The 16631-nt window shown below is 45.8% G+C and overlaps 4 protein-coding genes across 6 annotated transcripts; 2 read left to right on the forward strand and 2 right to left on the reverse strand.

The window, feature by feature from the left end:
- The first annotated feature begins 310 nt into the window (after positions 1–310).
- Positions 311–934, forward strand: LOC111256399 (uncharacterized protein Os08g0218700/LOC_Os08g12160-like). Its single transcript, XM_022824330.1, has one exon. The coding sequence runs from the start codon at positions 311–313 to the stop codon at positions 932–934; it is 624 nt and encodes a 207-aa protein (XP_022680065.1).
- Positions 935–2975: 2041 nt separating this feature from the next.
- Positions 2976–3829, forward strand: LOC111256211 (uncharacterized protein Os08g0218700/LOC_Os08g12160-like). Its single transcript, XM_022823787.1, has one exon. It carries the CDS (start codon positions 2990–2992, stop codon positions 3647–3649), a length of 660 nt encoding a protein of 219 aa, XP_022679522.1. The 5' UTR covers positions 2976–2989; the 3' UTR covers positions 3650–3829.
- A 646-nt stretch (positions 3830–4475) lies between these two features.
- LOC101780745 lies at positions 4476–7504 on the reverse strand. Of its 3 annotated transcripts, none has more exons than XM_022824090.1 (4): positions 7241–7504; positions 6150–7124; positions 5330–5873; positions 4476–5231 (listed from the first exon to the last, which is right to left on the reverse strand). In XM_022824090.1, the coding sequence occupies exons 1-4, from the start codon at positions 7487–7489 to the stop codon at positions 4813–4815; spliced, it is 2187 nt and encodes a 728-aa protein (XP_022679825.1). In that variant the 5' UTR covers positions 7490–7504; the 3' UTR covers positions 4476–4812. The 3 variants fall into 3 exon arrangements, with proteins under 3 accessions (XP_022679825.1, XP_004957233.1, XP_022679824.1); XM_004957176.2 differs by having other exon boundaries at positions 6150–7141; positions 7241–7452; XM_022824089.1 differs by having other exon boundaries at positions 6150–7452.
- A 357-nt stretch (positions 7505–7861) lies between these two features.
- Positions 7862–14292, reverse strand: LOC101781412 (chaperone protein dnaJ 10). Its single transcript, XM_004957178.3, has 10 exons — positions 13668–14292; positions 13517–13576; positions 12941–13023; positions 12563–12722; positions 11331–11460; positions 10894–11052; positions 10602–10780; positions 10407–10487; positions 10172–10318; positions 7862–8361 (listed from the first exon to the last, which is right to left on the reverse strand). The coding sequence occupies exons 1-10, from the start codon at positions 13752–13754 to the stop codon at positions 8263–8265; spliced, it is 1185 nt and encodes a 394-aa protein (XP_004957235.1). The 5' UTR covers positions 13755–14292; the 3' UTR covers positions 7862–8262.
- Positions 14293–16631: the final 2339 nt, after the last annotated feature.

A 16631-nucleotide genomic window follows, 5' to 3' on the forward strand; every position in this document is an offset into this window, starting at 1 on the left:
CTTGTTGAAGCCTCGCCATATTTTAGGAAAGACAATTCAGAGCCTTAGCGTCAATTGTGGCACAAATTAGTTGAGCCCAAAATGGCAAAATGAGTGCCAACACACTCAAATTATAAATAATTAGCTTGTCCGTTATAGGTAGATGCAGTGGAAATTGGTCAGCATTAGCTCATTATTACCTGCATGCCATCACACCACGCGGAAATCAAGGGAACGGATTTTCTCTGCTTACAAGTACCATCCCATTCCCATCAGCCCGCCACTGAATTGACCAAACTGACTGCAGGACGCGCCCGGGGTGTGGATGCCAATGGCTCTTTGCCCATTCCCGCCCCTTGTCTTCCTCCTCACTATCTTCCTCGCCTTCGCCGTATCCACACGCGCAACGGCCGACGGTAATCCGCCGGCGCCGGCGGACAGCAGGTTCCTCCGGACTTGCTGTGCCAACACGACGAACGCGTCCGCCTGCTACGACTCCCTCATCCCGTTCGCGGGATCCTTCCACGGCAACCGTGTCCGCGCCGCCCGCGCCGCCGCGGTCCTCGCGTTCTCGCGGCTCCGCGGCTTCCACGACGAGCTGCGCCGCCTCCAGCCGCGCGCCGGCGCCGGGAGAGTCGTGGACCTGGCGCTGCGGTTCTGCGCGACGTCCGCCGAGGTGTCCCTCGGCAGGGAGGGAGACTCGCTGGCCGAGCTCCGGCGTCTCGAGACGGCCGCCGGCCGGAGAAGAGGGGAGCAGGCGGAGTGGGATCTGTACAACGCTAGATTATACGTCGGTGGGATAGGGCCCTGCGCCACGTCGTGCGTCGATGATTTGGCGAGCATCGGGGACGCGGTGCTCGCGTCGCCGGTAGGCAAGAAGGTGGTGGCCTGGGCCGCAGACGTGCGCCTCTGCGGGGATATTGCACTGGACCTTGTCGCTTCCATAAAGTTGTGAATGTATCTCCTGAATAACCTATCTCCGAGGATTCTATTCTAGTGTCTACGTTCGCTAATGTGGAAGAAGCCATGGCGATCTCACGATCACCATTTCTTGTCTCATTCAAACACCATGGACTGACTTGGGGAGAGCATCATCACCGTCCAGTCTAGTGTTCCTGAAAAAGGGCCTCCTATGAAGGAATGGGAGGCGCTATCTTTTGCTTCACTAGTTGTTTAGCAGGTTTTCTTAGAGGGTGCTTACAGAGCGACGCAAAAAACTCCTGTTGAACAAACGTGCACATGTTTTATGCTTTCTGTCTTTCATGTACCCAGAACGCTGTAAGCTGGTAACCCCAGCAAAACCATTCTGCTTTCGTATAAAGCTGGGCCAATGATGGTCTTGGCCTTTTTATTTTCAAGTATTCACTTGGACGAAAACTGTCATTTCTTCATAGGAGGAGAGCATGACTGCACCGCAATGCCATTTCTTCACACCACGCGAAAATCAAGGAAACGGATGTTCCTGGAGGAAGTGGATTTTATGAGAATAGGGCCAGCTGCCCACCCTATGACGCGGCACACTCTCAGCCACCGGATCGACACCGGAGGTGACGTGTCTCATTCTCCGCCCTCCGGTACTCCTATGGCCCTATGTTCACAAAGTATTTTTCGCCACTGAATTGACCAAAGTGACTGCAGAACGCGCCCGGGCTGTAGATGCCAATGGCCCTTTACTCATTCCCGCCCCTCGGCCTCCTCCTCGCTATTTTCCTCGCCTTCGCCGTATCCGCACGCGCAACGGTCAAAGATCCGCCGCCGCTCCCGACGCCGGCGCCGGCGGACAGCAGGTTCCTCCAGGCGTGCTGTGCAGCCTGTGCCAACACGACGGAGGCGTCCGTTTGCTACGACTCCGCCCTCCTGCCAGGTGCGGGCTCCTTCCACGGCAACCGCGTCAAGGTCGCTCGCGCCGCCGCCGTCATCGCGTTCGCGCGTCTCCGCGGCTTCTACGACGAGCTCCGCTGCCTCCAGCTCCAGCCCAGGAGCACCGGCGCCGGGAGAGTCGCGGACATGGCGCTGGGGGATTGCGCGACGTTCGCCGACGACTCCCTCGGTAGAGAGGGCGACTCGCTGGCCAGGCTACGGCGGCTCGAGACGGCGGCCGGCAGGGAAGTCTGTACGTCAGTTCGGTGCAGTCTTGCACCACGGTGTGCGTAGATGGTTTCGCGAGTATCGGCGACGCGGCGCTCGCGTCGCCGGTAGTGAAGAAGGTGGTGGCATGGGCCACAGACGTGCATCTCTACGGAGGCATTGCACTGGATCTTGTCGCCTCCATAAAGTTGGGAATGTAATGCAACCTAAATATTTGTGTGCGCTGAATAATCTATATCTCCGGTTGATTCTCTTCTACTTTCTAAATTTGCTAAGTGGTTGGGTTACATTGGGTGCACTGCTCGTCCTCCAAAGAAGCCCTCCATGCTGCTCTCACCACTTTCCATTTGAATAAAAGGTGCTCTCCATCTTCGTCCAGTCTGTTGTCTGTAACATAATGGGCATTTGATATCAAGCACCATGCTCCCGTACATGTTGTTCCACTTCATCCGGACAGCCTAGTGCCCAATTTTTCTTCCAGGACAATGTTGTTCCTATCGCCGAACAGCGAACAGTAACCCCACGAATTGAACTTGGTGTTCAGCTCTGGAGTTACCAACACAGACCTTGTAGGATTATTTGATACTAAACGGGCCCTCAGAGTTGAAATGCCAGACTATGGAATCTTCCATAAGTCCTCTTATTAGTAATTATTAGGGAGAATTATCTCCACATCATCCGCATTAAAATTGGGCCCAAAATGAGTGCCAAAACACTCGTCTTTTTACTTAGCTTTTCGGTTATAATCATCCAGGTAGATAGATGCTGTGGAAATTGATCAGCACGAGCTGGATGCCTGGACGCCACCACACCACGCGGAGATCAAGGAAACAGATGTTCTCTGATTATAAGTACCGTTCCTCAGCCAGCCACTGATGAATTGACCAGGCTGACTGCAGGACCGGACGCGCCCGGGCTGTGGATGCCAATGGCTCTTTGCTCCTTCCCGCCCGTTGGCCTCCTCCTCCTCACTATGTTCCTCGCCTTCGCCGTATCCACATGCGCAACGGCCAACGGTGAGCCGCCGGCGCCGTCGCCGGCGCCGCCACCGGCGGACAGCAGGTTCCTCTGGGCGTGCTGTGCTAACACGACGAACGCGTCCATATGCTACGACTCCCTCCTCCCATTCGCGGGCTCCTTCCACGGCAACCGCGTCAAGGTCGCTCGCGCCGCCGCAGTCATCGCGTTCGGGCGCCTCCGCGGCTTCTACGACGAGCTCCGCCGCCTGCAGCTCCAGCCCGGGGGCACCGGCGCCGGGAGAGTCGCGGACAGCGCTCTGGGTTCCTGCGCGACGTCCGCCGACGTGTCCCAAGGCAGAGAGGTGGACCTGCTGGCCATTCTCCGGCGGCTCGAGACGGCCGCCGGCAGGAGAAGAGGGGAGCAGGCGGAGTGGGACCTGCACGACGCTAATCTATACGCCGGCTCGGTACAGTCTTGCACCATGTGGTGCGTGGATGGTTTCGCGAGTGCCGGTGACGCGGCGCTGGCGTCGCCGGTGGTGAAGAAGGTGGTGGCCTGGGCCACGAACCTGCATCTTTACGGAGACATTGCACTGGATCTTGTCGCTTCCATAAAGTTATGAATGTGACGCAATGTCGCAACCTAAATGCGTGTTTGCTCTGAATAATCCATCTCCTGTTGATTCTATTTTACTTTCTAAAATAGTGAAGTGTTGGCCTCTTGTCGCTTTGTTTCAACAATTCCATGGTGGCAGCTTCCTCGCTTAAACCAAAACTGTCAGTTTATCGCTCAAGGATCATGAGACTTGATGGAATTTCTACATTTGCTCTTTTACTTCTGAACGTTGATTGCCTCCTGAAACATTGTATCTTTCTGTGTCTCTGACGCAACCGATTACTGGCAGACACTCGCCTTTTGTACATGTCATACACGATAAATCGTTTATTCATGTCGTTGATGTGATAGGTTTGACGGTTTATATGACAGTACTCCTACACTTGTCTTGTATGGTCTTAAGGAGTAAAAGGAGGCGTTCTCGAGAAAATGGAGTACATGGATGTTCAGTTCCTATATATAAAGTGACAGGGTATCTTGTTTTTGTTACTGTCTTATTATGTTACATAATTTATATATAAACTTTATGAATTCTTGATTTCTGCAATCTGCAGCGTTTATGAGACCTGGTACTTTGTTTTTGTTATGGTGTTTTCTGTTCCTGTGTTTTTATAAACCTGACATGACAAGCAAACACCTACACTATCTCAACTGTGATTAGGACCTGGGAGAGAACTATTCCAAGATGGTTGGCCTCATAGTCTAGCATTGTGGTTCATTTGTCTCTCAATTTGCTGGCTGGACAAACTAATTTGAAGTCTTCAATGAACACAAACGCGCAGAAAAGATATAGTGTCCACATAGACATGGGATCTACAAGACTACAATTGTGCTACATTGAAATCTTTTTTCCCCCAAAAATGTCATGATCCTATGCACAGAAACTGCAGTTATATTAATGGTTTACTTACATTCAGTATATATTTCCGTCAAAATACAGGACGCCAATAACTCAGCAGCTACATATATTACCATTAGAAAACCTTTTCTTTTCGCATTATCTTTCTTTTTCCTTGTTCTATCGCATAAGCTACTAACACCTGTAACCGTTGATCTGCCCTCAAAATGCTTCTACATCTTTTACCTTTTGAAAGGAAAGGGATATTCAAACAACAATTCATAGAGGACCCGATCACCAGAATAACAGGAAAAAGATCGCCGTTGATCTTGTCACCTAGAAGATGATTTCCATAACCCCTTGCAAAAATTGAGTGCAGACCCAGCAGTAAAGGTCCACATTACGGCAGCTAGTATAACCAGTAGAGAGATGAACGTCAGTCTGCCACCTCTGGTAACCTGAATCCTTCGGGTGCTCGGTTCTTCACGTACGGCTTGCTGAGACCTGAAGCTAGAGATGCGCTGAAGTGTTCTGTTGATAACAGTGTTTTCTTCACCTGAAGCTTGATGTGATCTGAAGCTAGAGATGCGCTGAAGTGTTCTGTTGATAACAGTGTTTTCGATTTCAGCAGCCAATGCTGGACTGCTAGGTACAGAGTCCAACAAGGTTGATAGAGCAGCATTGAACCATGATTGTGAAGCAGTTGAGCTCCTGCTTGGTGGCTCATTTGCCGCATGAAGATTCAAAGTGCCTGCTCAAGCATTATGGACAAAATCAGATATCACAAAAGGTTAAGTTTCAAGTGATGGCACAAAAGAAGTCCAAAAATTAAACGAAATAACTAAGCACCTGATGTATGTGAGGATAAGACAACATGGTTATCCTTCATATGGCTCCGCACATTAAGAGCGGCCTGATTTTGTGTCCTTACTTGAGTTGTATAATGAAATCCCTGGTTCTGAATTCCACTGCTACCAAAATCAAAAAATTGATTTTCAGCTACTTCTCCAGCTGTGTCAAATGGACCAGGTAGAAACGTAGGAGCATCAGAGTATTCCAAGTTGTCAAACATCCCATTTGTTGCAGATATCAAGTGCTCCGTTGCTGTACAATTTGCACTCTGTTCTACATCCTCCAGATCAAAGAAATCATTGATTTCAAGGAACTCATCATCAGCATCCTGACTATTGTAACTGATCAAACCTGACACAGAATGTGGCACACTTGTCCCTTCAGAAGAATTTGTTTCTCCGCTAAATGGCACATTGGTTAGGTTAGACTGTGGAAATTGACTTCTCAGCTCAGTTTGTGGAACAAATGTACTTTCTTGAACTGTACAAGAAAGATTACCAACCGGAGCACCGTGAGATTCATGGAAATCCCCAATGCCGACCTACACAAGTCAACAAGGTATCTTATGAATAGGAAGCATTTTGTAAAAAGCTTCATGCATATTAAAAGATGTAGCTGCATCATGCAAGATCAGAAACATATTCCGACATATGCACAAGACACCATAAATTCTTGGTGCAACTTCAATAAAGTTCTAAACTGAAGCAATTGCATTAGTGCAATAGTATAATCTATTAACAATCACACTGCAACATGATTTCTAACCATTCAAAGGACAGAATAATACAATGAATAGGTTATACACAGCAAGACAAACCTGATTGAAGTTATGATGTGGAATTGGTGGGGACAGATCTGATAGAGGTTCAACCATGTCCTGGTCACTGGCTATTTGCAGCAGAAGACCTTCAAGATCTGTGTCAGTACATTCTGCTGCTACCACGGCACCACCGCTGGCGGTAGGATCTGCAGCACAAACTTCCTGCCCCCTGTGGGCATCAAGCCAAACCTGATGATTGTCACACTGAAGCTGCAGTTGTGGAACTGATGGTGTGAAATCTGAGAAAAATTCGGCATTTTGCTGATCATCAGATATCTGCATCAGAAGCTGCTCAATATCCCCAAGAGGGAGATCAATGCACGTATTCTCTGCCACTACCACAGCACCATCACTAACGGAAGCATCCACAACCTCAGCCTTGTCACCCCCACCACTGGGCCAACCCTGACCTTGACCGTGGGAAGTAGCAGGTGTTGAGAAATCTAGCGGTGCTTCACCAAACTCCTCCTGATCATTTCCAATTTGTGACAGGAGCTCGTGAAGATCCTCAATCGGAAGTTCACGGTCAGCAATTGCATGCTCCTCCACTGTAGCAGGGCAAATAGGAACAGAATTAGCGGAAGCATCTGCAGTCACTCCCTCCTCATCGTCATCCAACCAATCCTCCTCCCGAAAGGGCGCGCCGTACTGCTCGCCGTTCTTGGGCCCGGCCCCGCTCTTCTGGAAAAGCTTGTACAGCGCGTAGGACTCCCTCCCCTGCGCGGCCGGCGGGAGCGCGTCGGCGAGCAGGGTGTACTCGTGCATGACCCAGTCCGTGCGCTCCCCGCGCGGGGCCCGGCCGTGGTGGTACACGAGCGTCTTCTTGTTCCCCACCGCCCGGCCGCCCCCGCAGATGAAGCGATCCTTCCCCGTGGCCTTCCAGTAGCCGTCGCCCGTGGTGCGGCTGGCGCGCGAGCCGTTGGGGTACTTGCGGTCCGTCCGGCTGAAGAAGAACCACTGCCTGTCCCCCGTCTGCAGCGCCGACCTCTCTTCAGTGCAGCACCGGTGCGTACAGGTCAAGAGACTGCCGGAGGGGTTGCAACAAGCGATGCGATCGATTGGGGGGGTTGGGGGAGGAGGGTGCGTACCTGGGAGGTGGGAGGGGTGGGACTTGTAGACGTCGACGTCGGCGACGTAGGGTGAGGGCCGGGCAGAGACGATCCGGCGCTTGAGGAAGTAGAGGACGAGCTCCTCGTCGGTGGGGCTGAAGCGGAAGCCCGGCGGCCACCGCCGCGGCGGCGGGGTTTCCATCTCGCCGGATGGTTGGTGGCGTGCGGACGGCGTGTCGTCTGCCGGGTCAACCCGATGCTCCGGCTACTTAAAGCTAAGCTCTCCATCTCTGTGGGCCCCGCGATCCTACGCGTCTTCCAGGTAACTTCGCGCTTCTTTTGCTTGCCCAAGGCCCAAAAGGCCGAACGACAGACAGAAAGGGTAGCACAGAAAGGGCCTGAACCAAGCAACGAGCCCACGCTCACTGGGTCCCATAGGTCAGTGACAAATCACAGATGGGCGACGTAGCAACTTCCAGAAAAACAGCACATTTGTGCATTTCCTGTGAAATTCAAGCCTCCCAAAACAAGCCTTACATCATGGCAACCAAACTAACAATTGGCGTAGAGATCTCAGGAAAATAAAGAAACATCAGGGGCGGCAGGGCACTGTGATCAGACAGACATTCAGACATCCCAGTCTCATCAGAGATTCAGAGCTGCAGAGAAAGCAGGAGATAATCGTTTTGTCACAAGACATGGTGTTGTTTTCACAGATGGGCCATAGGCTAAAACAATTATGCACCCATAGACACATGAAACAAAGAGGTGGTGATGGTTCATGTACGACAATGGCTGACCTGTTGCTGCACACAACAGCAGCACAAGCCTGCCTGCAGCCCTATACACAACACAAGGCTGACGTCGTTGCATGCTTGATTGATTGATTACACAACTGAAGAAAAGAAGAAAAGAAAAGATGCAATGGATACCAAGCTGCTGCCTCACTCTAATGCTACTAATGTCACAATACAAATGACGACCACGCCATCATCTACTACACAAGAAATATTGTACAAAATGACGACCCACACAAAACGGAGCTGCTGCACTCCAAGCAGTCATGGAATGGGGTCCCTCTGCGCGCCGGGTGGAGCAGCAGGCATTGGGAAGTTGTAGGAACAATAACCACCGAATTGAGGGGCCTCCACATATGGACTCTAAACAGAAAGAAGACAGTTGTTCAGTATTCTGTTTGACTGAGCAAAAATTCATGGCAAAAGAGTGTTTGTTTATCATATAAGCATCTTTAATCATATGAAAAACAACAATATACTGTTTTCTATTTCCGTGTTAGTTAAGTGCAATGTTGTACATGGAATTATTAGTAGGAATGCAACCAATGAAATGACCAACTGTGACTCTACATTTTGTATTCTCTTTTCATATAGTTGATGGGATGAAAGACAATCTAGGATGGACATAACTTGGAACTGATGTTATGCATGGCATGGCAGTCTAAAACTGGAGTTGGGCTTAACCACATCGAGCACATGCATAAGCGAACAGATTGGTTCACTGTTCGCCCATGTGAGATGTAAGTTCTTTTGCAAAGCTCACAGCACCAGTCAATCGGTCATTAGATCTGGTACTGGAGAAAGCAATAAAGGGAGCTTGTACTAAATTGCAAGAGGAAAATTAGTGAAACCCGATGAAGCAGGATTTATATCTTGGTCCAACATGCTGAGGTTTAGCTAACAGCAGTGACTTATCCAAAGGGCAAGTGGAAGTTGAAGTTGAAAATGGAGGTGCACAACAGCTAGGACAAGGGTAAAAGGCCAAATTGATGTCCTCTTGTTATGCCAATGCTTGTCTGAGTATGCTATATCTATTCATTTACAGTACCACCTCAGGTCAGCAAGCTTGATGTTTCAGACAAGCAAAATTAGCAGCAAACAAGTGGTTTTCCCTGTCTCAAATGTCAATTTTTCTTGACTGGAGGTAGTACTTTCTAACACCTGAAAAAAAAATCTATATTGAACCTACCACATATATAACTTCTAAAGAAAACAAACATGGCCAACTTTTGATATTCTTCAGACAACACCATTTACCTCCTCCCCGGAATGTTATACTATCTTCTCCAACACATGTATTAGCAATTAGCATTGACTGCATCACCAGAAAATCTGGCACTGGCTACTATCTACAGTTGGGCTGACTTTTGAACGCATCTAAGTCAGGTTGGTGTTGCACTGTAGTTCAATGTGACTCTTGATTGGGATGGAAAACTAGGGCTTCCGGAATTTTTCAAGTTGCATTGGGTAACTATTACTTGATAGAATATAAAAACAGTAGAATCTAAAACCTTGCATGTGTCAGGTTTAGTCCATGTTAATAACGCATCAGGGAGTACATAAGACTTGTAAACTCCCACAGATGTGTGTAATAAAAAAAGGAAAAAGTCCAAATTACTCCCCTCAAGTATAGAGAAAGTCTGGATAACCCCCTAAACATTTTTTAAACTTAATTTTACCCCCTAAACTATGCTATTTGGTTCAACATACACCATAATGCAATTTGTCATTTTTGTTTCTCCATACACTAGTTGAATTTTAATTTGATATTTTTAAAGATGGTAGTGGACATCATAATCTATGTTTAAAAATATATTATGAATTTTTCATCATTATTTTTCATATAATCTTAGATTTCAAGGATAAATTTATTATTAAATATCCTACCATGTCAAAATAATAATAATAAATTCATGATGTATTTTTCTAACATGTCTTATTATGTCTGCTATCATCTTAAAAAAATTGAACTTAAAACTCCACTTGTGCATGGAGAGATTAAAAAGACAAATTGTATTAGGGGGTAAATTGAACCAAATGGCATAGTTTAGGGGGTAAACTGAACCAAGAAATACTTTAGGGGGTCATCTAGACTTTGTCTATACTTGAGGGTAGTAATTTGGACTTTTTCCTAAAAACAATCTTATACTCTTAGGTCATACCAAATAAGTACCTGGGCATAAGGAGGATTTGCATCGAATATTTGATCCCTAGGAGATTTTGGTGATGAATCCGGAGAGCTACCATCATTGTCATCTGAGTTATTTATTGTATTCTTCACTGCTGCTGGCTCTCCATCGGTAGCATTGAGCTTAACACGCTGCAGAATAAGAGTGCAACTTAGCTCAAGGAATAACAATGCATAACTTGCACATAAAACGCATAAAAATTTATATGAACAATTGTACCTGGAATATTTTGCCTAAAGTTTTCAATCCTTTAGCACGAGCTCGCAGTTCCTCTTTCCTGATGCTGCTGTCTTGAAGAACCTGATATTGATCGAATATTGAAACCACTGTCATAAGTTACGACAAAGGAATTTAAGATGGATATAAAAACATCTTTACAAAAAAATTGGAGGTAGACAAGACATGAAAACAGACCATTTGACACACATGTGATAGGGTTGCCTCTATATCAGCAACATTAAGCTTCCATAAGGAATCTACCATAACACTTTTGTGAGTCTGCATGTAAGCCTCCAATTCCTCTTCAGTGTAGTGGCACTCAGCACTAAGATGCTTCTTCAAGTCTTCCTGCAGCTGCATAAGAGCTATTGCACCTGCAGATACATAAAAAAAACACTCATGAGCAAATTACGGATCTGTGCTAAGACCAACAGTACATAACTTAATTCATCTAAAGCAGAAAATTGTTCAACAAAATAACTTTTACCTGTCGCAGCTGTTACTTGGGATTTAATAAAATGTCCTTTGTTTCTGAACCATTCAGCTATAAACGGAACACCCAGATATAAAGCTTTCTTTCCAAGCTCCTTTGCAGCTTGTCTAGAATACACGTAACCAATAGTGCTCAGCATATCAACACCATATGCTGCAAATAAGCAAAATGGGACCAGAAAAGAACTCCGAGTTAATACTTAATTGTACTCAAGCTATGACCGTAAAAACAAAAGGAAGTGCTACTAAATGTTGTTTTGTTACTTGACTCATATACACAAGGGAAAAAAAAAACATTCAGAGGTACCGGGGTTGGGCTAAAGGCATCCAAAGCTGTTTGAGTTGTTGCATGGACATACAATTTAGCAAGTGATAAAAGGGTTATCATGAATGTTTTGGGGAGGTGAACAAAGGGTTATCATGAACACATACCTGCATTAGAGAGTCTAGTCACCTCAGCTTCAGCATGCTGGATAAATTCCTCTTTATTTCCTTGAACATAAAGGTGCAATCTATTTTTCAGTGCCTCTGCGAGCTTCTCCTCCCTTTCCTTCTGTACAACCTACAGTCATGATCAAACCCTTAAATAAGTATTACAGCAGAAACTAGAAAAGGCATGAAACACCAAGCACAAAATTAATAAATTGAATTTGGAAGCACCAAAAAAGATTTTGTTGTTGAATATTTAAAGCGCTCGTAAAGAACAGATAGTTTGGATAGCATTTTCCATACAGCTACAATAAATCACATCAAGTGTGGTTGATCTCAGTCACCGATGATGATTGATAAATCTGTCAGCCCCTAGTTTCGCCCATTTTATATAACAAAGATTCAATGGGATCACCTATAATAACTTTCAAGCACTGCAGAGGACCAAAAGCATGAAGACTGATATTTGCTTAAGAAATGCCACACAGAAAGAACAAGAGCGTATATTATGTAACGGAGGAGTTTCTCAACTTCATTGTCCCTAAAGGCTTATTGGGGTTTACAGCACATGAAAGTTGTCAAAGAGTCGAAAAGCCGAAGTTTGTATACCGGCATTCCACATGTGAAGTGTAACGCACAGGTAAATCATTTTTCTTTACTTTGCGGAGTAAGGGTGGCGTTTGCTAGCCCAAGCAAGCAAAGTAAAAGCTTGCTTTCGCAAGCAACGAGGCAGCTTGCAAGGGATCCAAACGTGGCTACTGTTCCAACATCTTGCCTGGCAAGGTGATGCAAGTGCTAGAAAAGGATACAAAGTGACTATGAAGGCTGCCACCGACTTCTCATCCAGTGACAGGATTTAACAAAGAAATAGAAACAATCAGTGTCAAAGTTCAGTGTGTATGGATCGTGTTTGTATAACCTGACGCATAACATGTTAGAAAAGGTAATTTCAGTGAAGCAAAATACAAAACATTCCCAGGTATGTTCTCTTATTCCTGGCTTCTACTGTCAGGAGATTTATTTCACTGACCAATAGTTTCAGTTTCACTATAAAATTATTGAAGTAACAGTTAAAATATGTAACAAACCACCATGAACTGCTTGTGTAGTATATAGTGAGAAGCTAAAAAGAAATTTGTAGTCTTATATAAACAATCAGTTATGAATTTCCAATCAAGAATGAATATGTCAAATATAATGGAATGCCCATAAATCACTCTGGAAAAGAGCCATACTCGCATTTGCTCTTGCAGCCTCCTTTCATTGATTTGTTCATCTTCACTAAAACCATCAAGTGAAGCCATGGATGCCATCGCCAGTTGACCAATGTAATCCTCAAAGAGCTCGCTACCAAACAGCATTGCAAAAATTGCTGCAGGATCTATTATGGCTTCCCTATAGGTCATTGACAAAATATGTTAGAATGAAATCATCTACAAGATTCAACAACATATGGGATCAAATCACCCTACAGCTGGGAAAAAGAAGGAAACAATACACTATGTTGTATCTCTAAGCAGACAATTACACACATATTCTTTCTCCTAGATTACTCCAGTTCTTTAAATATGATTTCAACAGGTAACATAATGGGAAGTATTTTCAATACATACGTTGAAATACCAGATTTTCCATATGAGTCATAGGATTGCCGCTGTGTGGGGTCACTGAGTACTTGATATGCCTCCCCCAACTCCTGCAGTTACAATGAGGATGCAATTACTATTTTAGTCAGTATAATCTGTGTGATGACAGCCAATAGTATCTTGAAGTAACAAGATGCTCAGGGAAGGAATATTTCAAAAGTAAGTTGACAACGTGCTAAATGCTCTTCCATGATGGCCAGTTCAATGCAGATTGTTTTCTACCATGAACAACGAAATATTGCAGGCTACATGGCCACAATGGTACCACTGTTCATTCATCCATTTAAAGGTTCACCAGATCCTGAAACGCGAAAATGCTAGCACATTTTGAAAAAACTATAGGAGCACACAGATGGAGAATCGCGATCGCCATATTCCAACATCTAACAAGATGACAACATTGTTCTGGACAACTTCCAGCATCCAGCTCAGCCGCAGCGGCATGGTAGTTACAGAATGAGTAGTACGATCACGCTGCTGCGGTTGAGAGCTGAACAAGTAGCAGGTAGCATGGTAGGAGGACAGAGCCGAGCGAACACTTGCCTGGAACCTCGCCGCCGCGAGCGGATCATTGGGGTTCTTGTCCGGATGGACCTGCCTCGCCTGCAAACACCAGCAGCAACGGCCGAAATGAGGCCAAATCACCCTCTCGATCAACGGCAAAAACCACAGGGAGGAAGCGCGCGCGCGGCACCTTGATGTAGTACGCCTTCTTGATTTCCGCCTCGGTCGCCGCCGGGGTCACTCCCAGCACGTCGTAGTACCCCGTCTCCCTTACCATCGAACCAATCTACTCCTCTCCTCCACCTCCGCTCTCCCGGAGCTCCCGCCGCTCCGGCTCGATCGGAGCCCCCGCGAGATCTCCGCCCGCCCGCCGCTCACCTCCCCACTCCCCTCCCCTTCCCTCCGCGCGGGTGGTGCGAGACAGCGAGAGAGAGAGGGTGGCGAGGTGGCCGGCGCTGCAATGCTCTGGCGGCCGCTGGTGCTGGGGAATCCGACCATAAAGCGCGTCGAATAATTCGCGTGCTTTTTCCCTCCCCGCCACCGTATTATAATGCGAGGATGAGTCACATTGACATGGAATTCTCGGCTTCGCTGGTCAAAATCTGGTTCCCCTCGGTAAAACCCTCCCCGTCCCCGTCCCCCCAGGACGAGCTCGAGGTTGTTTAGCGTAATCCGCTCGCTGATCCCGCGGGTTAGCGACGCGCTGTTGACGTGGCGTGTGGTGGAGTGGAGCGGGTGGACTGGACCACATGGCCGGTGCGGTGGGGGAGGAGGAGCCCCGGCGCGGCGCTGACCCCTAGGAAAGAGAGGTCAAGAGGGCGGGGGCTCGGAGAGGGAAAGCAACGAGGGCCCACCGGGCAGGGACTCGGTTTGGGGGCGTCCCTATCTATCTCATGGAAGATGCGTAAGAGCTTCAACTACAAGTTCATTAAAGCCCATCGGTTCCTATCTACATTACTTCTTCTTCCCCGTCACCTCCACCACGACTTCTCCTTCTCCGCGCCCGACATCTTGCACCACCGCCCCCTCTGTCGCTGCCCCGACCGTCAGCTGTCGCGCTGCCCGCCCACCAAACGCCACGCCGTCTGTCTACCATCCGCCGCTACCACAGCTTCTTCTTCCTCACACCCGACAGCTTCTCCTACCCCCCACCTCCTCTACCGCCCCACCCGCCGCGCCGCCCACCCACCATCCGTCGCCGCCCTTCCGAATTCGGCGTTCCTTATTGAGTGCGGTTATGCATCACAGAAGGCGACAGATCAGCCGATGTCACCTTCTGTTGCTGGCCTGCGGCCTGACTGGTCGGCCGCGTGATGATTACTGAGCTACGCGGGTGAAAGAATCGAGTGTAATAACAGCTCACTAGAGTTGGTGATGTCATCCACATGCAAGGGCGTTCGAAAAGTCATAACTCTTAAACCAGACCTTCAAATCAAATTTTGATTGTACCATTAAATTTTTTATAACAAGATCTTCAAAATAAAACCCCACTTTACTATGTTTGGAGAATAATTTTTAAAAAACGGATTAATTAGTTATGACTACTGCGAACAAATGCTTGAACACCACGAACCAATAACTATTTTCTACGAACAAAAAATTAAACATGTTCTTTGAGTTCATAGATTTTGTTCGATGTGTATGATTGTTTTGTTCCATGGGTTTGTATAATTTGTTCCACGTGTATATGTCTCACAGAATATGCAACCTTGATTAAAAAATGTGAATTAAAAAAATCGTCCAAATATAGTCAAGTAGGATCTTGTTGTAAAGCTTTTATTGTTAGAAGTCCAATAGTGCAATCGGAATTTAATTTTGATGCTCGGTGTAAGATTTATAGTTTTTTTAAGTTCCAAACGGTTTGCACGTGGGATGACATTATCAGTTTTGTCTCTTTTGCATGCATGCACCAGAACAAAACATTAAACATGATGGAAAAAGTATAATGAAAAAAAAACTCAGCATATGAACATTTGTATAGGATAAAAATAAAAATTGACAATGTCTACAACTAAAATTAGATTCCGATTGCACCAATAGATTGCCTACAACATGATCTTTGAAACAAAACCTCACTTGACTATGTCTCGAGACAATTTAATTTTTTAATATGGAATAATTAATATCAGCTACAACGAACACCTTATTGAACATCGCGAACAAATGATTATTTTATGTGAACAAATAATTTAACATGAGGAACAAAATAATAATATACTCTAAACAAAAATAGTTGAAATCACGAAAAATTTGTTGTACAGTACCAAACAATAGAAAATTGAATATCACGAACAAATTAGTACACATTGCCGAACAAATTACATGAATTCATGGAACAAAACAGTTATAGACATCGATTATAAAAATTTGGGAGACAAAAAAGATTTATAAACTTCAAATAAATTATAATAAATTACAGAATAAAAGAATTGTATGCAATGCGAAAATTATTACACAAACTTAAAAAAAGGTATTAGATAGGGAAGGAAAGGAAGGTGAAATGGAAGATTGAAGGAAGTAGAATATAAATAAATTAAAAAATATGCATACAGTTTCTAAACATGAAAATAGAAAAAAATAGAAAAGATCATAATTCTACATGAAATAGAAAGGAACGTTTGAATGAATAATACATAGCATTGCAAATCAGAGAAAGTATATCTATTTGAGGAGTACAAAAGAAAAGATAGTAGAAAAATAGAAGAGAGGTGAAATGAATGGAAAAGGAAAAGGAAACAAAAGTAAAAGAAAAAAAGAGAAAAAACAATCATAGTAGAGTTGTATAAGCTTGCGAAAAAATTATAATATAAAGGAGTCTTCTAGGTTTTGATACAACTAAAAGAAACATAAAAGAAGTATAAAAGAAAAGAAGAAAAAGGAAAAAGAAAGGAAGAAAATATGTTAACTAGATAAGAGAAACAAATAACGGAAAGGAAAAAACGAATGAAAGAAAACACACGGAAGGAAACGAAACAAATAACAGACCGAAAAAAGAAAAAATACAGAAGAAAAAGAAAGCGGAGGTATAGATGTTCATTCGGGCCGCCCGGCCCGGTCTGGCACGGGCCCACCAAGGCCCGTTAAATTTCGTGCTGGGCCGTGCCCGCCCACGGGCCTCACTGGCACCCTAAGCACGGGCTTGAAAGGCCTTTTT

Source organism: Setaria italica, chromosome II (assembly GCF_000263155.2).
Source record: "Setaria italica strain Yugu1 chromosome II, Setaria_italica_v2.0, whole genome shotgun sequence".
Classification (NCBI taxonomy): Eukaryota; Viridiplantae; Streptophyta; class Magnoliopsida; order Poales; family Poaceae; genus Setaria; species Setaria italica.

What these genes read in the sequence shown, in the direction of transcription:
- LOC111256399 (XM_022824330.1), top strand. Translation starts at nt 311, where the DNA reads ATGGCTCTTTGCCCATTCCCGCCCCTTGTCTTCCTCCTCACTATCTTC.
- LOC101780745 (XM_022824089.1), bottom strand. Translation starts at nt 7,403, where the DNA reads ATGGAAACCCCGCCGCCGCGGCGGTGGCCGCCGGGCTTCCGCTTCAGC. An exon ending in CACATCATAACTTCAATCAG is followed by an intron (nt 5,874 to 6,149) that starts GTTTGTCTTGCT and finishes TGACTTGTGTAG; the next exon opens with GTCGGCATTGGGGATTTCCA. An exon ending in CTTATCCTCACATACATCAG is followed by an intron (nt 5,232 to 5,329) that starts GTGCTTAGTTAT and finishes ATGCTTGAGCAG; the next exon opens with GCACTTTGAATCTTCATGCG.
- LOC101781412 (XM_004957178.3), bottom strand. Translation starts at nt 13,754, where the DNA reads ATGGTAAGGGAGACGGGGTACTACGACGTGCTGGGAGTGACCCCGGCG. An exon ending in GGCTGCAAGAGCAAATGCGA is followed by an intron (nt 11,461 to 12,562) that starts GTATGGCTCTTT and finishes TCATGACTGTAG; the next exon opens with GTTGTACAGAAGGAAAGGGA. An exon ending in TATCACATGTGTGTCAAATG is followed by an intron (nt 10,488 to 10,601) that starts GTCTGTTTTCAT and finishes GATCAATATCAG; the next exon opens with GTTCTTCAAGACAGCAGCAT.
- LOC111256211 (XM_022823787.1), top strand. Translation starts at nt 2,990, where the DNA reads ATGCCAATGGCTCTTTGCTCCTTCCCGCCCGTTGGCCTCCTCCTCCTC.